This window comes from Morus notabilis, unplaced genomic scaffold (genome assembly GCF_000414095.1).
Source record: "Morus notabilis unplaced genomic scaffold, ASM41409v2 Scaffold511, whole genome shotgun sequence".
Classification (NCBI taxonomy): Eukaryota; Viridiplantae; Streptophyta; class Magnoliopsida; order Rosales; family Moraceae; genus Morus; species Morus notabilis.
The window spans coordinates 18965-45423 of record NW_010366479.1 but is presented as its reverse complement, the minus strand read 5'-3'; the positions used below and the strand labels follow the sequence as shown (position 1 = coordinate 45423).

The window sequence follows — 26459 nt, the reverse complement described above, 5'->3', positions numbered from 1 at the left end:
AAAATAAACAAGCAATAAAGAAATAACGTTTTAAAGAGTTAATTAACCATACTAATTAGAAATGAAATTCCTAAATGAACTAATTAAGCCTATTCTCATTATTGATAGTCGAGTCTCTCTAACCTATTTGCTAATCTCTCTCGAGCACTAATAAATTATCCCAACAAACCGATTTCTTATATTCTTGTGACAATCCTTAGCTCATCAAACTTTATTATGAACAAAAAAACTCGAAATAACTACACAAGCTTGTAGATATCTCTATCCTACAAGTACTCATTGCATTAATCATCACTTTAAAGTCTGAAATTGATTCTCAAATCGTCCAAAGATTCACAAGCAGTAAATCTATGAAAAAAATAAGAAAAAAAACTATCATTAGTTTTTTTATTATAAAATTTATTTACGCAATTAAGTGTATGTTTTCCCACCTCCGTGGTGACCAATTTACCCTCCGACCACTTTGAATACGATCGCTTTTTGATTGGGGAAATAAAAAAAGAAACTCCCTATAAGGGAAATTCCATAATAATTAAGTAGGGAACGTGAAATAACGCGAAATAATGCGAATCTAACAAATGCAAACTCGGAGGCAGCGTGAATGATGAAAATAAACTTGGTAGCATTTTTATGTATGCCAATATCATATGATTGTTATTATAATTATATATTGATAAAAATTATTACTGTTATCATTATTATAACTATTACTGATAATCGTTATTATTATTAGAATTAGATTTTTTTTTGTAGGATATACAAAATTCGCAAAATAAATATCAAAATGATAGATTGCTGAAGGAATTGGCAGTTATTATAAGTTAATTCTTTCTGTCCGTCGCTTAGAACTTGTAAATAGATTATTGGAAGAAGTCACTAAACGAATAAAAAAAAAAAGTGCTTTTAGTAATCAAAATAATTATGTTGCCACTTAACCATTGATTATATCAAAGCCGAAAAATAATCATCTACCACATTTGGGATTGGTGTGCAATTTGCAACCATATGAGTGAGAAACATCCCTTTTTTTTTTCCTCCTAATTTAAAATAGGGATATTATTAGGGGTTTTGAAAAAATAGACCTTCTAATTCTCTTTCTTTTTCAAAACTAAAACGATGTCCTTTAGATATAAGAATAATAAGAAATGTATTTCAGTTTCATCAATCATGCATTTTTTGAAAAAAAAAAAAAAAAAAAAAAGGCTAACGGCCAAAACTAACCTAAAATAATTTCTGAAAAGTATTTATTTAAACATTTAAAAAAATCAAAATCCTAAAACAAAAGATAATTATTCTTTTTCGAAGGAAAGGAGATCCTGTTGCCCATATAATGTTTCAGAAAAATCAATATTGCTGGCGTGTTCCTTTAGGCTTTAAATGGAATGCTTACAAGACTGTACAACTTAAGTGAAGACAAAATACGAAAAGGATAAGAAGGAAAGGAAGTCTAAAAAATACAAATAGCAAAAGGGCATCATGAGGGGCTTCTTCAGCAAATTTAGCCTTGATGAATCTTGCAAACAACTTGCAGAAGTAACTCTCTCTCTCTCTCTCTCTATATATATATATATATATATATATATTGATGAGAATGGAAGTTAAAGTAATCATCAAAGCCCTTCATTATATATATATATATACATATATATAGATATATATATATATATATATCATACAGTGTGTGCTTGTATTCAGAAAATTAACCTGAGCTTTGTCAACTTCCTATCAAAGTCTCTCAGTTCGAAGTGGTTGTCATTTTTAGAGCTCTCTCTTCCTCTTTTAGCTAGTCTGATATCCATCAATTGTCTCTCGTTTAATTTTACGCTATATTGTACCCAATATGTGGGCAAGGATAAGAGCTCTAAAGATCAAACGAGGTATGCTATTTAAATGTGTACATGTGATCATGTTGTAACATCCAAGATCATAATATACCAAAAATAAAATGAAAAAGAAATTCCAAGATCACTATACATGTCTTTTGATAGTATAAAGATAATTAAATCCGTGCCTTATGTTACTAAAGTAAACAAGTATATTTTTCATAACAGAAAACAACGTAAGATGCTATAATTAGTTAATAGTTATTATTTTTGGTTTTATTTAGTTTGTTTTTTCATATCATATTTGATGCTTTCTTCTCTCAAGGGTATATTTTCCTTTCTTCTTTTTTCTTTTCAAGAATTAAGGATTATTGATGTATTCAGGTCATGTACTGCTCTCTTTCGTTTTTTTTTTTATATTTTTTTTTCTTAATGTCTTAACATATATACTCATGGTAGATTTACCTCCAAATTAACACCAGTTGAGAAGGAATTGAGGGAAGTTCGCAAAAGCCTAAACATAAATGAGGAATATGTGAGTGCATTAAGAACCAAATCCTACGCCGACTTCTTCAACAAAGCTCAATTACTAGTAAACCATGAGCAATCTTCTCCGTCTTATTGCCATCGGAAGTTCTCGGAAACCCTACTTGAACCGGGCCAAGAAGCGATACCCGGCATACTAGAATCAGCTCTAATTCTTTCCAAACTACCGGAGCTCAAAACTCTTATGCTCAAGTACTTTGACATCAGCGCCGAGGCCTCAACAATTTGCAGCCACCTTCTCAGAAGCATCAACCAAATACAATCCAATCATCACTTCATCCAACGGCTGCTCGACGGCATCGATGATATAAGTCGTGATCAGGAGTGTTCTCCTGAGAATTTCAAGCTGATCATCTCTGAGCTAAACTTGTTCATCGGGACAAACCCTTTTTTGAATCCAAACGACCACGATTTCAAGATGATACGCGAAAAGTACTCTGCAGTGTTTCAGTGCCTTAAATCAATGAGGAAGAAGGTGAGAAAGAAGATAAAACTCATCAAAGGGTTACAAAAGGCTTCTGGGATTTGCATTACAGCGGCTTGTGGCCTAGTAGCTCTAGCAGCCATTGTTTTAGCAGCACATACTCTCACCGCCCTTTTCATGGGACCTGCGCTTTTCGGCTTTCCATTGAAACGCTTGGTGAACAAACTCTCTAATTTCTCATTTCTGAGAAGTGGATTTCTCAGAAAAGTGGGGAATCAGCTGGACTTAGCAGCTAAGGGAACTTATATTCTGAACAGAGATTTCGACACGATGAGCAGGCTTGTGGCGCGTCTGGGCGGCACATTTGATCACAACAAGAAGATGATACAATCCTGCTTGGTGAGGAGAGAGTACAGGTTTTGTTTGCAGGCGGTGAAGGAGCTTAAGAAGGGTGATTTTGGGTTCAGAAAGCAAATGGAGGAGTTAGAAGAGCATGTTATTCTGAGCCTTGTGACTATTAATAGGGCTAGAGCTTTGGTAATTAAGGAAATGTTCTCTAGTACAGCATGTGCAGAAGAACTATAGCTAGGATTAATTCTATCATTTTCAGGTGTTTTTTTAGTGAAAGTGATCAGGTTTTAGCAAATACTATGATTATATACAGTTACTATATATGTAAATATATATAAATATTTTCTGGATATACAGTTATATATTCTTTCGTAATGCATGTATACTTTTTTTCAGTAATTTTTTTTAATAAAGAAAAGATATAACTAGTATTATACAGGACAACATATCTCAATTAAATTGGCACCCTCTGCCGTCCCACCATCCCGCACAAACCCCTCACTCAAAGTTCTATAATCTATAAGAACCCGTTTGGTTTATGGATTAAAACCATAAGATTAGAATCATTTTCGATTTATGTGTGTTTTTTGTGAGAGAAAATACTGTAGCGAACCATGAACCATGATTCGAATCAGAGAACGAATCCTCCAACTAAACGGACTCTTAATATTCTTAGTATTATAGAAGGGGTATGCTTGTTGTTTTCTTTTGTACTTCAACCAAGGGCATGTTTGTCTTTTAAAGATTTTGTGCTTCAGCCTTCATCACTAAAAACTTGTACAGCTGTCCATATTTTGGGTTGTTTGGTTTCCTCTTGTCCTCTTTTAGCGTCTAATTAAAATCCTAATAGCTGTCCCGTTTAGTTAACTGATTCGAATTTTTAATTTGAGTTGAGATATAATTTTATGTGAGAGTTTTTTATTGTAATAAAAAAGTTAGATGTGACTATTTTTGAGAGCTTTTTACTATAGTAAAACTCAAATTCTAAACTCGAATCGGTGAAATGAACGAGGCCGGCTGCAAGAAAACTCGATTCGAGTTTTTAATTCTAAGGGCCGTTTAGTTCGATTATTCAAGTTTTTAATTTAAATTGATATGTGACTTTATGTGGGAGCTTTAAACTGTAATAAAAAAGTTAATTGTGACTGTTTTTTAAAACTTTTTACTATAACAAAACTCTAAAAAATAGCTGTCCATGTAAACCAGCTGCGCAATAAACAAAGTATGATAATTTAGGGATTGATGGTACTAATAATACAAATAATTAAAAAATATTCAATATTATTTCTTTGAAAATTAGTTACCTGAATACCAGGTGAGTAGCTCAAAAATAAGATCTCAAGTTGTGAAAAATCACTTGCAATATTGCTGAGGTCATAATTCTCACCAGGATTCCTATCGGAAGAAAAATTTAAGCCTCGTTCATTCGAGTTTTTAGTTTTAAGTTGCTACAGTTAAAATTCTAAAAAAATATCACATTTAACTTTTTCTGTTACAGTTAAAAACTCTCAAAAAATGTAACATCTCAACTCAAATTAAAAACTCAAATTTATGAAGCGAACAAGGCCGAAGTCTTTTAACTGATGAACTTTTTGTGCACAGAAATTATCGTAATCTATTTCCCTGATACTCAAATGATACAAGACTTTTTACAATGTCACAAATATCAATCTCCTCCAAAATCCCACAAGAAGATATGTTCAAGTGTTTCAACTTGACACGGACATGATCCACTTGTAAACTTTAACCATCTTGGTATATAGCAGTCAATCATACTAAGCCATTCAAGGGATGAACAAACGGACAAGATGTTCATAAGATTTTCTTTTGTCACACGAGTATCTCTTAGGACCAAAGGAAAAGAGCCTCTAAACTTTGAATGGAGACTTAACTTATACAAGCGCTCAAAGATAAGTGCCTTAAGCTCGAATTTACCGTGATCAAACAGCAAATACCCAGTAAGGAAATGAATCAACCATCCAATTTTTCCGGCCTAGACTCTCATATCTTTTAGAAAAGCATATGTAAAGCTCTTTGAACATTCTTATCCCCGCCCCAGCAAGTTTAATCCACCTCTCAAATTCATGACTGTATTTTAGTGGTAAATAACAGTCCCATTCATTTCACCAATTCAAGTTTATAATTTGAGTTTTGCTACAGTAAAAAACTCTCAGATACAGTCACATTTAACTTTTTTGCTACCAATAAAAAACTCTTACATAAAATCACATATCAACTCGAATCAGCGAACTAAACGGATCCGACGTTTCAACTTGAAGGAGTCTATGGTACCCAAATGAACTGCTCAAATTTGATTCACCCATCTCACAAAGGAAACATTCTGTTCAAGTCGCGGCATATCGGATCGGCTCATAAACCAATTTGTATCATCAAATTCAAGCTTTTCTCAACGAGGATTTCCACAAGTGTCTCCATCTTTTTATGAGAATGCTAGTCCTCACTGCCCCTCTCATGTTTAAATGTAATTGAATGGAACCGAAAACATCATCTGGAATGCTATTAATTTGGTCATCAAGTCTGGCATTTTCATTCTAACAATATGAAAAGTGGTAATTAAAAAACGAAAAAAAAAAACGAACATTAGGAAAACAATACATATATATAATTAACCAGAACAGAAAACCTAATTAGAATATCATAGCGAACCAAAACAATAGGAGTACTGGAAACCTTTTTCTCCTTTTTCTACATGTCATGGTAACTTGATCTCTTGACGAGCAGTCCTGCTTAATCCTGTCAATCTGTATAGAGTTGTTGAATGCATTGTTTAATTTAATGAGTACCCATATGATCATTACATTACATAATTAAAGAGAAATTAACAAGGAATATGTCAACTCAGGGTATTTTAGAGAGAAAAAGAATGTTAAAGGACTTTTATTCAAGGATGTTCAAGGTTTTTTTTTTTTTTTTTTGACTTTCTCTGGTGTTTTTTTAGAACACTAGTGTTCTTTATTTATTAACCGTCGAATCTGTATTAAATGTGATCAGAAATCAAATTAAATTGAAAAGTAATATAAATTTGACGACTGATAAATAAAAAACCCTGGTGTTTCTGTTCCATTAAAAGAAATAACATCAGAGGAATTTTTTTTTTTTTCATTTTTAGCTCAAATGTCACCTTATTTCTTCAAGGATGACTAGTTCATGTTTTTCTTTTCTTTTTTCTTTTTAAATCAAGGGCTAAACTCTAATTAAAGTCACACAAAATAAAAAGAAAAAAAGGTTAATTTTTATAAATATTCCCTGAAATATGTACTCCGTTTTAAAATACCTTCTAATTTTTTTAAATCATTTAAAATAGCTCTGATTTATTGAAAATAGTTCAAAATACTTCTTCTGTTTATAATTTTAACGGATTTCTAACGTGACAAGTAATTAAATAAAGTTTATAAAAAGTATTTAAAATATAAATATTATTTATTAATAAAAAATCAATTACTTAATATAAAATGACACAACAATCAAATAAAATTCAAAATTCCAAAGACTAATGAAAAAACACCCAAAACAAAAATAAAAATGGATCAAACTGATTAAACAAAACAAACGTAAAACCAATCTTCCCAGTTCATTCTCCCCCCGTCTTCCATCTTCTTCTTCTTCTTCTCTGTTTACTGAAAGAAAGTAAATACCAAAAATTTAAACCACCATTTTTCTCTCAACCCCTCTTCTCCTCTATTTGGTAAACTGAAAAAATCCAACTCTCATTCACATTTCACAACAGCCAAGGTTGGAGGTCCGGCACGATTGGGAGGTGGCTTGATTGGGTTCGCAAGGTGGGCGGCGCGATTGGAATGGCTGGGTTAGCGAGGTCGGCGGCGCGATTAGGCTGGGGTTTGCAAGGTGGGCGACGTGATTAGGATGAGACTTGGCTGGGTTTAGGGCCAGTAACATGAGTCACGACACAATAACATAATTAAAAAATGACACGAATTTCACGGGTTAGGATTGAGAAAAAAGATATTCGGGTCAGAATTAGGTCGATCTGAAATTGACATGAAAAACACGAATCAATTTCAGGTTGGACCACTAAACCCGAACACGTCACGAAACTCATAAAAAACTAATATATATATATATATTTCATTAAATATTTTAGATTTTATTATGAACTTGTGATATTATAATAGTTATATTCAAAATTATATATTATTATTTGCTTAATTTTGATGGATGTTATTGTATTTTAGTGTATTATGAATTTTAAGTTATTTTTAATATATAAAAAACTAAAATATATATATATATAATTTTCGTGTCAATTTCTAATTTATGTGTCAATTTCGTGTCACGGGTTATTTTCGTGTCGTGTTGTGTCAACCTGTAAAGTGATCGTGTCGTGTTCGTGTTGCAGTTTTTAAAAAATTTCGTATCACGGGTCATATTCAGGTTGACTGTAAATTTAAAAAGAAACGATCAAAATACGACATGAACACAATACGTGACACAAATTAACATTCCTAACTGGGTTCGCTTAGGTGCAGTGGGTCACAGTAGGGGATGGGGATAGTTGGCAAGATCTCCAGTGGGGATGGGCAGGGCTTACATGTTTGGCCATGAAAACTGATTAGGGGGTGTGGGTTATTTTTGGGTCTGCAACTAAAACCAAGAGGAAGGAGACGACCTTGTTTTCAGGTTTTTTATTTTTTTTCTATTAATTTTAGTATATCAAGCTTTTTTTTTCTTCTTTAATATTTTTTTACTATTCTTTATTATTTTTTAATACTTAAATCATTTTAATAAAGTTAATTAGAATTTAATATATCAGTCAATGTAAAATAATAATGACACGTCAGTATTCCGGTTAGATTTATAAATATGGAGAGAGTGGTGTTTTGATATGTTTTTTGTTGAGAGATATTTTAAGAGTTCGTTTAGTTTATGGATTAAAATAATGAGATTAAAATTATTTTTAATTTATGTATATTTTTTATGAGAAAAAATATTATAATAAATTATGAATCATGATTCAAATCAGAGAATAAATTTTTTTAAACGGGCTCTAAATGATTTAAAATTATTAAGAACATTTTAAATTAAGGTACATAATTTAGAGGATAATTATACAAATAATCGAAAAAAAGAGCTACGTGTCGTTTGGTGTGTTGGGGAATGCCTCTTCGACTCCAACCAGCGTGAAGCTTCCCAAGTTGCCGTTCAGTGTCCAATTGTAACAGTGCCAACCACTGAACTATTCTACTTGCTGGGGATATTCTTCTAATTGAAAACACGATTTCAGAATCCATATTTTTTTTTTTTCTTGTAGTTTTCATCGTGTCTTGTTGACCCATCAAACGTTCTTCTTCTGCGTGGTTTGACTAACTGGTGGGGACACTGTTTGGTCCAGTTTGAGGAAAAAAAAAAAAAAGAAAAAAGAGAAGGAAAAAAGGGGCTTAATCATACTCGGCTTTTGCGACCCTGTTTTTTCTGTGCAATTTTTCGATAATTTCGAAGCTGGGTTTTTCTGTACAAGGTTTTTCAGCACCTGGGTCTGTTGTGTTTTAGGTGTTAGTTGGCTTTTGGCCTTTATGTTCTTTCCTAATCTCCTCAGATTTTCGAGGTTTTGGGGATAAGGGTTTTAAACTTCTGGGGTCTTGTGGGAGGATTTTACTTGCCATTTGTGTTCAATCACAATTGATTAAGGATTTTTTTGCAGTATTAGGAAGTAGAGAAATGTTGAGACATTAATGAAAAGGCTCTTGAAGCTGTAATAGTCTTTTGTGGGTTTCAATTGTTTTTTGTTTTGTGTTTTGGTGAAATGGGGAGTAATGGGGATGATCATCATCCTATGAAGCATTTGGATCATCATCCTATGAAGCATTTGGAAGAAAGTGTTAATCATTTTGACCAGCAGAGTGGTGGTGGTGGTGGTGATAATAACTCTGGAAATGAACAATCTGATGCGGAAAATCGGAAGACGAAATCGGAGGAGAAGCGCTCGTCAGTCCTAATGGCTCTGTCAAAGGAGTTCAACAACAGCTCTTCGCCTCGGAGAGGTTAGGCCTGCCGCCGGCCAATCTCGGTTCTTGAATTTTTTGTTTTGCAGAAGGGGACTTGAAAATTAAGCTTAGAAGTGAAAAAAAAAAGTTTGTTGTTCAATAGCCAAATGATCTGAGCTTAACAGGACTGGGATGCTCATTTATACAATAGACGTATTTTCTATATTTATGCATAGGGAAACTTTTCAAGTATGTGATACACTTTTGCGTAATATACGTCAACTCTTTAGGTGTAACAGAACTCTTTACTGTTGTATAAATCTTTGATGTTTTAACCTATTTGTTGCCCTATTTTTTGCCTTTTTTTTTTTGAAAAAATTTGCGATATTATATTGGATTTTTCTCCTTGAATATTTCGTTGTATATTGGAAATAGATGGTAGCTTATGTATGAATCTGCTTGTGGATATCAAGGTATAGTAGGATTCTGAAAAACATCCTAGCTCATTGGTAAACAATATAAAAATATTGCTCTGTGAACAGTTGTATTTCAGCCTTCTGAAATTATACCAAGATACTAAGTTGGAGCTGCCTCAATACCTAGTTACAACAGTTTTTGGACTTCTTGTAAAGGTAGATTTTAATTTGAAAATGGGAAGAGCCACTAATTAGGAGTTCTTAAATCCTGATCATATTCATATCATTGCTTACTGTGCCCTCATATCTTTAAAAAGTGTGCTGCTATGTGTATGAATGTATCAGTAAAAGAGTTATCGTATATAGTTTTGATGTATAAGCAGTTTCCACGCCTTCCCAAATACTAGAGTTCGAAATTGCAGTGCCAATTTGGTTTAGTCTTGCATTATGTGCTAGGTGGGTGGTTTTCTTCTCTCTTACTTTGATGGTATCAATTGAACTTCATGCTCTACATGCCAGTGAACGAAGATATATTTGTTGATACTGAATGCTTTTTATGTTTATTGTAATGATGGGATTGTATTGGCTGAATGCTTTTATATTATTTGTATTATGAAGCTTATTGGCTCTTTTGACTGATGTTGGAATCATTTCTTCTTAAAGGCTTGGATCATTGCGTCACTGCACCTGTTGGAACCCATAAATGTTTAATAAATGATGATCATGGGATTACATTCTCTCGATCCATGACGGAGAAGCTAGATAGATTGTCAGAGCGTGAAAAGGTAGATTTCAAAACCATTTGCATTCGTTGTACGTTTTTGTATGTTATATTTTTGTTTTTTTCTTTCAACGGCATGTGACACCTAGACAAACGTTCCCTAGTTTTCATACGCTTATCTGCTTGTAACATTTTCGTATGTACTATGTAGATTAGAGTTGTTAAGTAACACGCACTAGAAATGTGCTCATTTGTGATGGTCTTATTTATGAAGCCACATGTTGTTTATTGACATGAAATCTTCTAGTTTGTATATAGAGTGTGCAATTTCCTTTTTAGTGAGCATTATATACTACTGTTGTTGTCTGGTTTTCAAACAAGACTAGCTAGATGATTACTTGAGCATAATTTTTGTATATCTTTCTGGTCATTCAATATAATTATTTAGATGTTGTTAATAGAATTATGACAGATAATGGAGGGTCATCTTTGTTCTTGCACATTATACTTTTTAAAGGTATCTTGAGGAGCCAGTCAATCCAATGTTTTATTTATATGGTCACAGTCTTATTATTCTCCTAACTTTTTCTCGAAGTTAACCTTTGTTTTTTGTGTGCGCGCGTGTTATTATTTATCTTTTTTTCTGAAATGCTAATTACCACTCCGATTGGTCCTCAGCAACAACTTATTGTTGATCTAGTCAAGATACAAAATGATGGAACTGTAGAAGTCGATTTAGAAAAACATGGACCAGTTGCTTGTGAGTTGTTAGAGCTTCAGAGCATTGAAGGGGCACCTATCTTTATTGCTGGTACGAATTCCAAAGCCGGTAAATCAATTCCAAGGTTGAAAATTGTCATGCTTGTAGTTGGTACGAGAGGAGATGTTCAACCTTTCTTGGCTATGGCAAAGCGGCTTCAGGTATGTGATATCTGGTTATCATTCTTATTGGAAAAAATGTACCAAATTTCTAAGAAGATCTATATATGATGCATTAATACTTAATGCCACTCAAACTAAGCTACGGTATATGTTGAATGGTGACTCATACAGACATAAAAACACATAACAAACATCTGTTGGTCGAATGGAAGGGATTGTTATTCTTAGTTTTTCTTCTTATATTTAGTCAATTGGGTACATCTACGGATAGTGTTGATGTTATCATACTTAGATGTTCCTTTACTGGTAATACAAGTGCTTTGAATCTTAATTACTACTATTCTGAAATTTTGGCTACAATCTTTGCTAATCTGGAATATGATAGTTTGCTTTTTCTGTGTTGTTAACTAGATTGTGCCTCCTTGCTGGAAGTACTAAAATTCTGAAGTATTATTTGTTCTTAATTCAAAAGAATAATGTATTAGTCATTATTGTTTGTGGTAATTGACTTTTCATTAACATTTGTTTCAATGTTAACTAGCAGGAATTCGGTCATCATGTTAGGTTGGCCACTCACTCAAACTTCAGCACTTTTGTAAAATCAGCCGGAGTAGACTTCTATCCTTTGGGTGGTGATCCTCGGGTTTTGGCAGGATGTAAGAGATCCCTAATTTGACACTTTTTTTATTTATTATCATTATTATTATGTTTTTGTTTTCTGGTTTTTCCTTCTCTCCTGGTCATGTATTGCAAATAAATTTTGTATTGGTTGCTTCAAACTTCAAATGTCGTTATAAGATCACATTCTGTGAACCTTTGTCGTCATGAGTTAAACTTTTGTCGCCTTCTGAATTCCATTAAATTATAGGAATGCATTAACATCATTTTATTGGTGGTTATGCTTTCTCTCTCTCTCTCTCTCTCTTGTCGCCTTCTGAATTCCATTAAATTATAGGAATGCATTAACATCATTTTATTGGTGGTTATGCTCTCTCTCTCTCTGTTGCCACTCTTCTTCTTATCCGTTCTCCTGATCATTGGAGAAACTCGAGTATTGCTATCACGTCGAACTCATCTTGTGATTGTTTTACTATAAGTTTATGACATGGATTATTTTATTACTTTTAGATATGGCTAGAAACAAAGGTCTCATCCCATCTGGACCAAAAGAAATATCACTACAAAGGAAGCAGTTGAGGGCCATCATCGAATCGCTTCTTCCGGCATGCACAGAACCAGATTTGGAAACCGGGGTTCCCTTTAAAGCACAGGCAATTATTGCAAACCCTCCTGCTTATGGTGAGTATCTGGAAGCTGAATATCTTACGGCACTATAATTTTATTATTTTTTTATGTACCCGTCTCAAGTGATTTTTAGATTTGGGTGGCAGATGGTAACTATTTATTAAGTTTTCAGTAACTCTTATTTTATTTTATTTTATTTTATTGGGTTTAGTTGAACAAAAATATTATTTACTTTGGGTTGCAGGACATGCACATGTTGCTGAAGCCCTTGGTGTACCTCTTCACATTTTCTTCACAATGCCATGGACGTATGATCTGCGAAAAGCTCTCTTTAGCTTTTATTACTTTTGGACTTATTCACATGCACCTATCGTTTATGGCAATATTTTTTTGTCTTAAATAAAAATAAATGTGTACCATGAGTAACGATGCTCAGAACACTGCAGAAGGGTAAATGTTTTGGAATGAGGTAATGTGAATATATGATGGATGTCATGGTGATTCTTGATACATTGATGCTTTAACATTTTGAGACAAACATGAAATAGAAGGAAAAAACCAAGCTAAATACTGAAACTTCTAGAAGCATGTCGTTGTTGATGTTTGTGAATGCTGGTTGCTTTTGGTTGCTTTTCTTTATTTTCGGTCTTTGATTTTGGAATATGCAATCTCATATCGGTTCTCAATAGGCAGGCCGACATATGAATTTCCCCATCCACTGGCACGTGTTTCTCAGATTGCTGGCTACTGGGTATGTTCTCGCTTGACGTCACTCTTTTGACTTAATATTGGTGTCATTGTGAATAAAACATTGCAACTGAGTTGACAATTGCAATGTTTTCTTTTCTCAAAATTGTCTTTGCTGGATCCAGCTTTCATATATCGTTGTGGATTTATTGATATGGTGGGGCATCAGGGGATATATTAATGACTTCAGAAAGAGAAAGTTGAAGAGCGCTCCCATTGCATATTTCAGTACGTACCACGGATCAATATCTCATCTCCCAACAGGCTATATGTGGAGTCCTCATGTCGTGCCAAAGCCCTCTGGTAAGGCCTTTTGTTTTATATTTGAGATAATTACCCATCAGTTGTTGCTTTACGGTGATTTTAGTCATGTCATCTCCTTTGATTTCGCTCTACTCTATTACCTGATCTTTAATACAAGATGGGCTTGAACCTGCAGTCCCTCACCCAAAACCCCCCAGTGCAACTAGACCAAGAGGTCTTAGGCACTCTATTACCTGATCTTTGTAGAATGAACTGAATTATTGCCGTGTGTATTATTTTAGATTCATGTTCTTAATTATATTTCATAAATCTTTTGGAACATGAGTTCATGTATTGTGTTGGTCTTCTTAGAAAGACATTTTGACTTCATGCTAAAAAAAATTTGCAGATTGGGGACCTTTGGTTGATGTTGTTGGGTATTGTTTTCTAAACCTTGGGTCAAAGTATCAACCACAAGAGAAGTTTGTTCAGTGGATTCAAAAAGGGCCCAAACCCGTATATATTGGGTTTGGAAGTATGGTACGCTGATCTAACTAGGCCATGCATATATATCTTGTTGAACAGTTTTAATTTTTGTTCAACCAAAAATAGGCGTTTTCTTTTGATAATTAAATGGTGAATTAATATAGATTTTTTTAAAACTTTTTTTTTTTTGCTAGTTCAAATTCTCCCAAAAGCTTAGGCTTTAAGGTGGCGGGTCAACATTTCTTTTCCTATTCTAACATTTTGATCTTCTATAGCAATCATTTTTATGGTTCTTCAATGTGCTGGTCACAACTGTATAGTATAGAATCTGACTTTATACCATTCTGTTCCAACGGAGTAATGGACCTTAAAAGTGTTGCTATCACAGAGGGTTTGGCAAGTTTATTCGGGATTTAATGACGATTTCTTAGGAATTAACCATGCACAATTAATATTTTGAAGACGAAAAGACTAGAAAGATTCCACCTTTCACCTGACACATATGTAGAATTTATTTAGCAAAAAATACAAAGGGAGCCTATTTACTATGCATAAGCGTCTGATGCATTCGTTCATGATGAGTAAGAGTCTTGATATCTTGATTTGGCCCCTCCTTTTCTCCCTTTTTTTCACATGATTTGAATTGTTGGTGGATAAATTCGTCTTTCTTTTCCAACTTTTGAAAGGCTCTAACTAATCATCTGTTGATCATTAAGCCCCTAGAAGATCCCCAGAAAACCACGCGTATTATTCTGGAGGCACTGAAGGACACAGAACAACGAGGAATAATTGACCGTGGTTGGGGGGACCTCGGAACTTGTAAGTGTCATCTTTTGATCTAATTTTGTTTGCCATCTGCACACACTTTTTCAAGTTGAACTGCTTATAGAAGTTTCCTGTCCTTGTTTCTACAAATCTTTATCAAAATTGATGGAGACGGCCTGCTTCTCTGCATGGCCTTTAACAAACTAGTTGTTGGGGATGTTGTGAGAACCACCAACTCATGCCTGCAAAGCTTATATTTAGAAAGAGAAAATGCTTAGTATGACAGATAATCTTATGGTTTTGAACTTTTGATTAAAAAGATAAATTTTTAAGTTTCTCTTGGATCATTGTGAGAATGAAATCTAAAAGGAGATCTTAGTACTTCTTATGATTGACAATGTGACAAAATTATAGATGACATTATTTAGAATATAGTTTATCTTAATGAATTTAATGCTCCCTCCAACTCCAAACAGTAAGGGAAACAAAAAAAGGAAAGAGAAAGAAGCTAGGCATTTCAGGAAGGAAAAGAAAAAGAAAAAGAAAAACAAAGGAAAAAACCTAGTCAGATATTTAGCTGTTTATATAGTAAATAGAAAGTCTGATTCTCATTCATTTATAATTTGCTTTGTGCCGTACAGTAATGCAAGTCCCGGTAGATGTTTTCCTTCTGGAGGATTGCCCTCATGATTGGCTGTTTCCTCAATGTTCAGCTGTGGTAAGTCCTATTTTTCGTGTTTTTTGTGGGAAGAGAACTTTTAGGTGTCAGGCAACATATCAAAATGGAACTTAAATTGCTTGCCAGTATACACTTCCATTTTCGTTCTTTTTTAAGAGAAATGATACTACTTGCGAACTGGTCATTCTAAATCCTTATAATCTTTGAAACTCTAGTTAAATTGCTTATGGCTTGTTTGGAAGGTATCTCAAACCCAAATCATGATTCTGCTACAATGTTTTTTTTCTCACAAAGAGTTTAAATTAATTTCCTCTCTCACAAAGTTTCTGCCAATGAACCCAAATCATGATTTGATACCTTCCAAACGGGCTGATTAAGGTTAGAACTTTGAGTGGAGCAGAATGTGTTAATGTACTTCGCAGTTGTAACTATATGGGTCTTCTGTGTACTGAAATTGCAAAGCCTTACTGTAACAAATTTGCAGGTCCATCATGGTGGTGCCGGAACTACGGCTACAGGACTAAGAGCTGGGGTAATATTCTTCTCAATTTTTGTTTCTTTGATATGTTTAAGATATTTGTCGTCTTAAGAAAACAGTTTAATGGATAATGATCTTTGCCAAGACAACCCATCTTCTGTTTTAATCTATATGGTAAAGTAAGATTCTGTTCTAGGCGTTGGTTTTGTTTAACATCTAGACTATGAATGCAGTGTCCAACAACCATAGTTCCGTTCTTTGGGGATCAGTTCTTTTGGGGTGATAGAATAAATAAAAAAGGACTGGGACCCACACCTATACCGATATCTCAACTCAGCGTCGAGAATCTCTCAAATGCTATAAGATATATGCTCCAGCCAGAGGTATTTCCGAAGTGCAATTTTCTTTAAACTTATTTGAATATCATCTTGTTTAATTATATGGCACCGGCATAATTATTTTCTTTATTAACTATGTCATATGAAAATGATCATATGTTTGCAAGTAATGTTTTTATTCTAGCTATTCTTGAAGATTGGTAATTATTATATTCTGCAATTTTCCAATCTAATTTGAACCAGAGAACGTATGATTGGTACTTTTGTGTTGCCACTTTGTCATTATTGGTTTTACTTTCATGACACAAGAAATCGTCCACTGCGAAACAATCCAAGAAGGCAAGTTCTTGTTCTAATCGGATTCTAATTGTCTTTCTCCTAGGTTAAATCTCGAGTGCTGGAGGTAGCGAAGTTGATAGAAAACGAAGACGGCGTTGCGGCTGCAGTGGATGCATTCCATCGGCACTTACCATCCGAGATACCGATAACATCTGCATCATCGGATGACGATGAACCTCCCAACCCTTTGCAGCGGTTCTTTATTAAAATTGGAATGGTGTGTTGCCTGCCATGTGGTGGCTTGTGGTCTTCTTGATGTATCTCTTAATTGTCCATTAGATTTTTTTCCTTTTTTTTTTTTTTTTTTTTCTTTCTAATGGTTTCATAGAATTTTGGTTTAGCATCTCATTCATTTTATTCATGGGGGGCTCTCCTGTATAGGGTTTGGCTTTTTTTTTTTTTTAAAGTATTTTGTTCTTGGTGTTATCTAACAATATAGTGTTGATTCTTTACTTAGAAAAATAAAGAACTAAGAGAGGTTGCATGTCATTGTAGTACATTTTTTATTAAAAAGAAAAATAAAGAAGAAGAGTAGTGCATTGATCCAATTTTTCACTGTTTGTGGTTTCTCTATTTCAAATGAATATTTGGTCTTAATTTTTTTTTTTTTTTTCAATTTCTTCAATATTATCTCTATATGATTCCAAGTTAAGAAGTTGTATTATTGGGCTCTTAGAATTGGCAGGGCAGCGCTAAGTAAAAATTACACTACTCGGAAAATTTACGAAAGTGGAGTTGAAACATAGCAATTTTTTTAATATTTTAGGAACAACAAAAATTACAGTAATTATTTGAAAGATATTAATGTTTATACTATAAAATGACGTTGTGGTCATTTTAATAATATTAAATTTTGCTATTTGTAAATATTCTAACTTTTTTGTAATATTTGTATTTGACTCGTAAAATTGTGTCGTATGTTTAAAAAACCCGCAAGTAAAAATGTTAGAACATGAACCACTCAAGCTGCAGCAAATTTTAAAAAACCAGAAAGAATTACAAAACTTACCTTTACAAATGTATGGGTTCAGAATTTTATTCCTTGTTATTGATTAATACTCTTTTAACTAATATAGTATTTGATTAAGTGGGTATTCATTAAGAGTAAGGGTAAAAAATTAACATCCATCCAATCTAAATTTTTTTACTTAATTACTATTTATTTCAAATAGTTTCAAAATTTATTATTTACTTCATGTATTTACTATAAACCTGTTATTTGTTCATTCTCCCTATTATATACATATATATATATATATATATATAAATGTAAGATTACATAAAATTGCATGCAGTAAACAAAACGGTAACAAAATGATAACTCAGATAAAGAGTGTACAGCGAAGTACTTCAATATATAGTGAACTAACCTAATAATATATATAGCTAAAACTATAATAGCACTTTATTTGCTTAAAAAAGAAAATGTTTAAAGATTTTCACATTCACTTCTTGAAAATCTTAATATCTTTCCACCTCGATTCCATGTAATTACTAGAATTAGCTGGGGCAGCATAGACACCAAATTTGAAGTAGAGGTCACCAGGTCCTTGATCATTCACAACAAACTTCTTAACTGCATCAACGAAAACCGTTACCTTGCCTTCATCAACATTGTGGATTATGTTCACTCTGAACCACCTGTCGTACAGATTACTAGCCACTACATTGTACTTGTAGTATCTCATCTCGCCCTCGCCGCCGTCGTAGATCCTTAGTTGCAGTGTCGTCGCTCCCTGTTGTGCGCCGTGGATTTGCACTATGGTAACGCCGGAGGTACCTTTGGGCACGAAAGCATAGCCTTCGAATTGCCAAACTCCAGAAGAGTAGTCATGACCCTTTAACACGAAGTGTCATAAAACATAAAAAAATAATAATAATAGAAAAAGGCATAAGTTGTGCTAAAAGAAATTATGGATATTAAGTTTGGTTTTGAATTTTTTTAATATGGATATATATTGTTCTTTTTTCTTAAAAAAGTAATTAATAGAATCTTCACACTCCTGATTTAGCGTCTCTTAGAAGAGTCTACTAGGATCATCGGTAGTGGGAGTGAAGAAAGGAGGGAGAGGCAAAAAAAAAAAAATAAATAAAATCAATAAGTATCTTCACGCTCCTAGCCTAGTGCCTACTAGAAGAGTCTATTAGGACCACCGGTGGTGGGAGTGAAGGAGGGAGGGAAAGGCCAAAAAAAAAAAAAAAAAAGGAAAGAGACAAATACCCTGGTCAGGATTTTCACGGTGTTTCTCTTGATTAATAATTTTTTAATTAAATAATTATATTAGTAAAAAAGTATTTAATCAATGAGGGATAAAAATTTAGATCCATATACTTTAAAAAGTAAATTCTGTAATTTTCTCAAAAATAAAAAAAGGAAAAAAAGAAAAATCGGTGAGTTAGAAGAGTCTAGTAGAACCACCGGTGGTGGGACGGAGAGAGAGAGAGAGAGAGAGAGAGAGAGAGAGAGAATTACCTTGATGCGTACTTCAGAACGCGGTCTGGTGGTACTAGAAGGCTTGAAAGGCTTGTCGTTGTTGTAGACCCAGAACCTTCTGACTCCATCTTTGTAGCTGTAGCGATTTTTGAGAGGTTCATTGTAAGGTTTATCATTCCTAAAGTCCTGCGCTGTTAACGGAACAAGAGTGAATCCATCAGTAGGATCGTGTGCACTACAAATACTCATCATCGATAACCATAACTGCAGGAACAAACTCACAAATACTATTTTCTTGCAGTCATTGAGACACCAATCCAGTCTCATTTTTGTTTTTATTATTCTTCTTCCGCTGTTAGCTTAATTTCTTCTCTATATTTTTGGTAAGTACTCCTTATATAACGTGGCTATATATATATATATATATATATATGAGTTTTGCATTGAATGACGTTGCTTCCACATTGTGTGGTTCCTTTAGTTTTACATTACCACCACCATTATATAATTATAGGAAGAAATATTTGGGTCACGTTGAATTTCAATAATGTTGACAGATTTTCATAAGTTTGATCCTTTTGTCTTCAACTTTGCGTAATTTTCCTATATATGTCCAAGTTAGATTTCAACCCTAAACATGAGTAAATGTAAACAGGAATCAAGAACTTATAGTTGATGAGCGATTTAACGTGTAAGTCATTTATAGTGATTAGATAATTATATAACTTTTTATACAACTCAACTGTTATGTGCAATAATACAAATAAAAATATTTGTGCATATTTTAGTGGCCAAAACGGCTCTTCTTTTTATTTATTTTGCGCGGGGGATTAATATATTTTTATTAATATAATTTGGATATAAGTTAAGGAGTATAGTGTAATTTTCGCTATTTTTTTAAGCGCTGTCACCTTACCTTTTTTTATATTTTTATTTTGGAGCAATGTTACCTTTAACTAATGGTGTATTAACTAGTACATAATCGGAGTGGGTGTTCTATAAATTTAATTATAATCACAAGCATACGAATAGATTGAAATATAAATTAATAGAGAACGAGGTCAAACCTATGAGGACTAATAAATTTAAGAAAAGTTATTCTAATTTAATAGAATTATAATTCTAACCTAGTTCAAGAGCAATCAAAATAATTTATTTGGGGTAGGTTAGTTGGAGTAAAGCCGAGCTAGAGGCTTCGAGCAGTAACATCAAACATTTTATTTCTTATGGTTGTTTAATTTTTTTTTTTTTTTTTTTTTTGTCAAAGAATGTAATTTTCTAATTGAACAATCTGATTATCTGATTAATTGCCTCTCATTTTTAGTCAATAGAAATATATTCGTTAGGTCTGTCGCTAGCTAAAATCAAACATTGATTTGAATACATAATCAATATGTTAGAAGTACATTTATTAATATACATATAATACAACATTGATTCCATATAAACAATGTTTGATTATATATAATCAATATAAAACATTGATGTTAGGTCTTACAATAACATCAAACATTGATTAACACAACGTGCCTGTCATCCGGAAAGCGCTCTTCTTTGATAGGCGGGAAAAGAGTAGAGTGCGACTTATAATTCATCACTGATTCCGGTTGTTTAATCATTTCTTTTCCGTAAGCTTTTCTTCTTATATTTTTGTTCTGTTAGCCCTTATGACTAGATTCCATTATTTTTATTTTTTACTTTTTACTTTTTTCTTTTTATTAATAAATTGAAATGAGGTTTTGATAATATATAACGAGTTGTTTAAGGGGTCCTACGTTTTTTTTAATATCACTCATAGTTCATTATCAGGACGTCACATTTAGTACATCAAAAATATTAGTCAAGAATATTTATTTTATAATCCATTCCAGAATTAAAATGAACATATATGATTGTCTAAAGTGAATTGTTTTCTTTAAACATAAATTTTAATTTAAACAAGTCAACTTTAATCTGGTCCAATATAATTTTCTACCTATGAAAATATATCAATGTCTTAAAACAAAATGTCTACCCAAATACTGACCCCCAAAGTTTGGTGGGAACAATGAGATTAACCCCATAAATTGTGACGACCCTAATATTTGATCATTATTCTATGTTCATACTTAACATTACTTAACCTCTACTACTTACCAGTTATAACTTCTTAAAAATTCAGGCCAATTTTTTTTTTCATTCTTACGTCTGTAGCATTTAGCTAGCATTCTGTTTTCAGCCACTCGTAAAATGCTGTAGCATTTAGCTAGCATTCTATTTTCAGCCATTCGTAAAATGTTGTAGCATTTAGCTAGCATTTTATTACATTAATCATACATTGTGACTAGAGGTTGCTATGCATAGCCTCACTGTCTCGTAAACTCAACTTTTGTTACATAAGTCATCTATATTCATAAAATACTATTTACTTTTTATACAAAACATGTGATGCATCTACAACCCACTTGCCCACACTCCGTTACTACATCCTCTCTGCATGCCCAGCAACAAGTTTCAGGGAGCCGGTGCCTTACCCGAGCTTCCTACAACACGAACAAACTTAATGAGCTTTCACTCAGCAAGTATCAATAGGTCATAATAGATGTAATAATTATGCATACCCATATATGCATTCATGTCATATATCCTATTACATTCTATACTACTAAAACATGTATGACTTATGTTCTTCTTCTTTCATCACATACTTTTCAGCTTTCGTCTCATTTTAGTCGTTCATATTATATTTTTACGTTCTGAACGACTTTCATTTTGTGTTTCTCATTCTTTTCATTCTTCTTTACAGATACCGTACCTTTATATAAAACGGTTTTTGTTGTGTTTCATTTTATTGTCTTTTACTTCTTATGGGCTCTGTCTTGTTGTACCATAGCGTGCATAACTAGTGAGGAGTGGAGTAGCTAACCAATCCAACTCAGTCACGGTTTCATTTCTTTCATAGTCTCATAATAACCTTTCCTTCGAAGGCTGGTACAAACAGGATGTTTGGTCTCTTACCAGTTACCAATTTTCTCATTGAAACGGTAACTTTAGTTAAATCTTATGAATTTGTGCTTTTTTGAGCAATTTATCATGAGATTGACTTTTTGTTAAAGTTTAACTTTTCTCTTAACTTGACCTCGACTTAATATCGACACATACTTTTGCCAGAATCAAGTTCTACGACGACTTAAGTCTTGTAGATACATACATAACATTGTATCTAACATTCAGGAGTCATCTTTCACATTCTGGCATACATTTTGTCTACAATATGCTCGGATTGAGCAACATAGAGAAATAAATTTACTCGTGTTGTAGACAAGAAAAACTACTGATACTTACCAAAGTTTCGCTAACGATGCATCCGTTGTCTCACTTGATGCTTTCCAACTTCGATCGTTAATCGATCCTATTGCATAAATTTTTTATCATTAGATTCAAAATCTAAGACCAATAATTACATTGAAATTTACTTCAGAAAGGTCTACAATCCTTATATTTGGTATTCAATCCCAAAATATTTCATATCTCAAGAATTTGCACTAAAATCGTGCACGTTCCTCAGTCATGGGCCTAATTTTTCAGTTTCGGTCCAGAACTGTGAATTCTCATTGTGTTCGGTTTCTACACATCATTGATTATCGAATCACCTTTCTTTTCATACTTTAATCCCTTATTGCTCTTGAAATCCGGTTTTAGTTCAAAATACTCAAACTAAATTTCGGTAGAGTTCCGCCTATTTCTACATGTTTTTCGAGCTAACCTTAGCTCGTTTTATCTGTTGTTTCCACCATCAAACACCATTCACATACTTTCTCTTTCAATTATATCACAATTTCTAGGGTTTCCTCATATTTCCATAAAATTTCTCCATACCAAAAATTGATAGAAACAAAGGTCAATTAACCTAGAATCTATCCTTGATTCATCAATTTTTAAGTTCCTTAACCATTAAAAACTAACTACCATACTTAAGTGAAATTTTCCTCATGCTTTCTACAACATCCCACGTGCAGCCATAGTGAAGAAATGAGAGGAAAAATTTGAAATTTCACCTTAGAGAGTGAAGAACAAGCTTCGGTGATGCTGTTCCTCGATAATTCCGTCGATTTCCACTTAAATCTCATTTTTCTTCACTTTGAAATTTTTTTTCCTCTCTTTCTCTCTTGGCTGATGCTCTCTATTCTTATGCATGAGAAATGACCATTTCTCACCTAATATACCTTTAATGAACCAACCAATACATAAAGCAAAAGTCCAAAAATGAAATTTTAACTTTTCCAATGACCTTTTTACAAAATTTTACAAAATATCCCAAAAATATCTTTCCTTTTCCTCTCCTCCAAGCTTGGCCGGCCACATTAGATGCCACATGGCTCAATCTCAACCTTTCATCCAATTTTTCACTTTTAATCTCAACCATTGATCATTTAATAATTATCCTATTTTGGTTTAGTTTAATTCATATCTGGTACGCGTTTTATACGTGTTTTTCGGACAAATGGTCAACTTAGTCAACCTTGACCATTCTTGACTAACTTTTTGAGGGCGACGTTTTGGTCGACTCTTGGTTAACAAATTTTGACTCGGTCAACTCAAATCAGTCGAAACCCTAATTTTCTCGGTTCGGCCTTCCGAACCCCTTTTTCGTCCGTTTTTCGTTTCGATTGTTTCTAAAACCCAAGAATTGATGTCTCTCAATCGTTTTCCATTTCTTAAACTTATCATTCATGTGTTTACTCACTTGTGGGCTTAACACAACATTCCATACTTCTTTCTTAAATACAATCTAAAAAAGGGTAACTGCATCGTATCATAAAAGTCTGAAATTTCTGAACTTTAGCATATAACTTGCTATTCCATACTTATATCAGTAAATATTTATCATAAAAGTATTTATATTAATGATACAAAGGATTCTAGAGAATATTATCCTATACAATAATTCCGATAAATTTCTCAGTCATGACATAAACAATACCAAACAAACCATATGTTAATTACTTCTCACTTTTCAAAAAAAAAAAAATTAAATAGACAGACTTTTTTTAACAATAATTAAATAAATAGACTTGAAACTAATGAAAAATAGCTTGTTATATCACGTTTAGATTTCTAATCCTTTCTTATACTTTAAGCTAAAAGAAACTGATAGATAGACAACAAACAAACAAGGTTTAACTAGCAGAAAATAATACATAGTAATGACACAAACAGCTTTCTCATGTCTCCATCAAGCAGCAATATTTGTGTTTTAAGTTTTAACTTCTGCATGTCCATGCTCCTATATCTAGGTCTTACCCTAGTCATGATAGTACATATATATATATGTATATGTATATGTATATATACCCACACACTTTATTACAAACAAAAAATAATATTATTCTAAAATAAGATCAAAGACCCTTAAAATTATCTTCTGAAGACTCTATTTCCACGCCACCTTGACTCCATGTAGTTACTAGAACCATCCTGAGCATAAACTCCATACTTGAAGTAAAAGGTAGACGGGCCTCGGCCTCCAACGACAACCTTTTGCACATTGTTGATGAAGATTGTAACTCTAGAATTACCAACGTCATGGATCACATTCAGTTTGAACCACTTGTCGTAGATGTTAGAAGCCACCACTTGGTTCCGGTAAACTCTCAGGTTACCATCATACACTCTTAATTGCAGAGTTGTGGCATGACTGGCTGCACCGAAAACCTGCATTATACATGCACCGGTGGTCCCGCTAGGCACGTAAAAGTTGCCTTCGAATTGCCACACTCCAGAGGTATAGTCATGTCCCTACAGAAAAGAAAAAAGGGGTTATATACATTTTTATACCCTTTATTTTAGGTTAATTCAAAAAGTATACATTCAGTTTTTAATCTCATTAAATGCATTCATAATAGATTTATCACACATATTCATACTTTTTTAGGTCAACATTAAATTTTAACCTAAAAAATACCTAGAATACCGTCAAATAAACAAACAAAAAAATTAGAAAAACTCTAAAATTTTAAATTTTTTTTAAATAAAGAGCTCTAAAAAACTTGAAACTTAAAGAAAACCTAACCCTTGTCTCACCCAACTCCCGCCAACCCTACCCCCCACCACCGCCTTAGCTCGCCCTCATTGTAACCCATCACAGTGAACCCATACTTTAACCCCCCAATCTGCGACGGACAACAACCGACCTAGATGCGTGATGACGCTCCCATCCTCCCTCACCCGAATCTCTCAAGCCCCTATATATCGACTCCACCTGAATATTGCGTTTGGATTTGCACTATGGTAACGCCGGAGGTACCTTTGGGCACGAAAGCATAGCCTTCGAATTGCCAAACTTCAGAAGAGTAGTCATGATCCTTTAACATGAATTGTCATAAAACATAAAAAAATTATAATAATAGAAAAAGGCATAAGTTGTACTAAAAGAAATTATGGATATTAAGTTTGGTTTTGAATTTTTTAATATGGATATATATTGTTTTTTTTTTTCTCAAAAAAATAATTAGTAGTATCTTCACACTCCTGACATAGCGTCTCTTAGAAGAGTCTATTAGGACCATTGGTAGTGGGAGTGAAGAAAGGAGGGAGACGAAAAAAAAATCAATAAGTATCTTCACACTCCTAACCTAGTGCCCACTAGAAGAGTCCATTAGGACCACCGGTGGTGGGAGTGAAGGAGGGAGAGAGAGAGAGAATTACCTTGATGCGTACTTCAGAACGCGGTCTGGTGGTACTAGAAGGCTTGAAAGGCTTGTCGTTGTTGTAGACCCAGAACCTTCTGACTCCATCTTTGTAGCTGTAGCGATTTTTGAGAGGTTCATTGTAAGGTTTATCATTCCTAAAGTCCTGCGCTGTTAACGGAACAAGAGTGAATCCATCAGTAGGATCGTGTGCACTACAAATCCTCATCATCGATAACCATAACTGCAGGAACAAACTCACAAATACTATTTTCTTGCAGTCATTGAGACACCAATCCAGTCTCATTTTTGTTTTTATTATTCTTCTTCCGCTGTTAGCTTAATTTCTTCTCTCTATATTTTTGGTAAGTACTCCTTATATAACGTGGCTATATATATATATATATATATATATATGAGTTTTGCATTGAATGACGTTGCTTCCACATTGTGTGGTTCCTTTAGTTTTACATTACCACCACCATTATATAATTATAGGAAGAAATATTTGGGTCACGTTGAATTTCAATAATGTTGACAGATTTTCATAAGTTTGATCCTTTTGTCTTCAACTTTGCGTAATTTTCCTATATATGTCCAAGTTAGATTTCAACCCTAAACATGAGTAAATGTAAACAGGAATCAAGAACTTATAGTTGATGAGCGATTTAACGTGCAAGTCATTTATAGTGATTAGATAATATAACTTTTTATACAACTCAACTGTTATGTGCAATAATACAAATAAAAATATTTGTGCATATTTTAGTGGCCAAAACGGCTCTTCTTTTTATTTATTTTGCGCGGGGGATTAATATGTTTTTATTAATATAATTTGGATATAAGTTAAGGAGTATAGTGTAATTTTCGCTATTTTTTTAAGCGCTGTCACCTTGCCTTTTTTTTATATT

The 26459-nt window shown here is 33.3% G+C and overlaps 4 protein-coding genes across 5 annotated transcripts; 2 read left to right on the top strand and 2 right to left on the bottom strand.

Annotated features, from left to right (window-relative positions):
- Positions 1-1840: 1840 nt before the first annotated feature.
- Positions 1841-3378, top strand: LOC21400841 (UPF0496 protein At1g20180). Its single transcript, XM_024173634.1, has 2 exons — positions 1841-1877; positions 2306-3378. Exons 1-2 carry the CDS (start codon positions 1841-1843, stop codon positions 3376-3378), a joined length of 1110 nt encoding a protein of 369 aa, XP_024029402.1.
- Positions 3379-8336: 4958 nt separating this feature from the next.
- Positions 8337-16922, top strand: LOC21400840 (sterol 3-beta-glucosyltransferase UGT80B1). Of its 2 annotated transcripts, none has more exons than XM_024173623.1 (14): positions 8337-9164; positions 10187-10308; positions 10923-11165; positions 11671-11782; positions 12255-12425; positions 12616-12679; positions 13065-13122; positions 13244-13421; positions 13771-13901; positions 14564-14666; positions 15254-15330; positions 15776-15823; positions 16003-16152; positions 16490-16922. In XM_024173623.1, exons 1-14 carry the CDS (start codon positions 8927-8929, stop codon positions 16700-16702), a joined length of 1908 nt encoding a protein of 635 aa, XP_024029391.1. In that variant the 5' UTR covers positions 8337-8926; the 3' UTR covers positions 16703-16922. The 2 variants fall into 2 exon arrangements, with proteins under 2 accessions (XP_024029391.1, XP_024029390.1); XM_024173622.1 differs by having other exon boundaries at positions 11668-11782.
- Positions 16923-17891: 969 nt separating this feature from the next.
- On the bottom strand, positions 17892-19132 carry LOC21400839 (citrate-binding protein). Its single transcript, XM_010110321.2, has 2 exons — positions 18920-19132; positions 17892-18284 (listed from the first exon to the last, which is right to left on the bottom strand). The coding sequence occupies exons 1-2, from the start codon at positions 19130-19132 to the stop codon at positions 17892-17894; spliced, it is 606 nt and encodes a 201-aa protein (XP_010108623.2).
- A 5145-nt stretch (positions 19133-24277) lies between these two features.
- Positions 24278-25777, bottom strand: LOC21400838 (citrate-binding protein). Its single transcript, XM_010110320.2, has 2 exons — positions 25568-25777; positions 24278-24658 (listed from the first exon to the last, which is right to left on the bottom strand). The coding sequence occupies exons 1-2, from the start codon at positions 25775-25777 to the stop codon at positions 24278-24280; spliced, it is 591 nt and encodes a 196-aa protein (XP_010108622.2).
- Between the last annotated feature and the right edge of the window lie 682 nt (positions 25778-26459).

Bases quoted from the DNA above. Each gene is read 5' to 3' on its own strand.
- LOC21400840 (XM_024173622.1), top strand. From the start codon at position 8,927: ATGGGGAGTAATGGGGATGATCATCATCCTATGAAGCATTTGGATCAT. The intron at 10,309-10,922 runs GTAGATTTCAAA...ATTGGTCCTCAG, and splicing joins GATTGTCAGAGCGTGAAAAG to CAACAACTTATTGTTGATCT. The intron at 15,331-15,775 runs GTAAGTCCTATT...ACAAATTTGCAG, and splicing joins TTCCTCAATGTTCAGCTGTG to GTCCATCATGGTGGTGCCGG.
- LOC21400841 (XM_024173634.1), top strand. From the start codon at position 1,841: ATGTGGGCAAGGATAAGAGCTCTAAAGATCAAACGAG. The intron at 1,878-2,305 runs GTATGCTATTTA...AATTAACACCAG, and splicing joins AGCTCTAAAGATCAAACGAG to TTGAGAAGGAATTGAGGGAA.
- LOC21400839 (XM_010110321.2), bottom strand. From the start codon at position 19,132: ATGATGAGTATTTGTAGTGCACACGATCCTACTGATGGATTCACTCTT. The intron at 18,285-18,919 runs GTAATTCTCTCT...TTCGTGTTAAAG, and splicing joins GTTCTGAAGTACGCATCAAG to GGTCATGACTACTCTTCTGG.
- LOC21400838 (XM_010110320.2), bottom strand. From the start codon at position 25,777: ATGAGGATTTGTAGTGCACACGATCCTACTGATGGATTCACTCTTGTT. The intron at 24,659-25,567 runs GTAATTCTCTCT...TCTTTTCTGTAG, and splicing joins GTTCTGAAGTACGCATCAAG to GGACATGACTATACCTCTGG.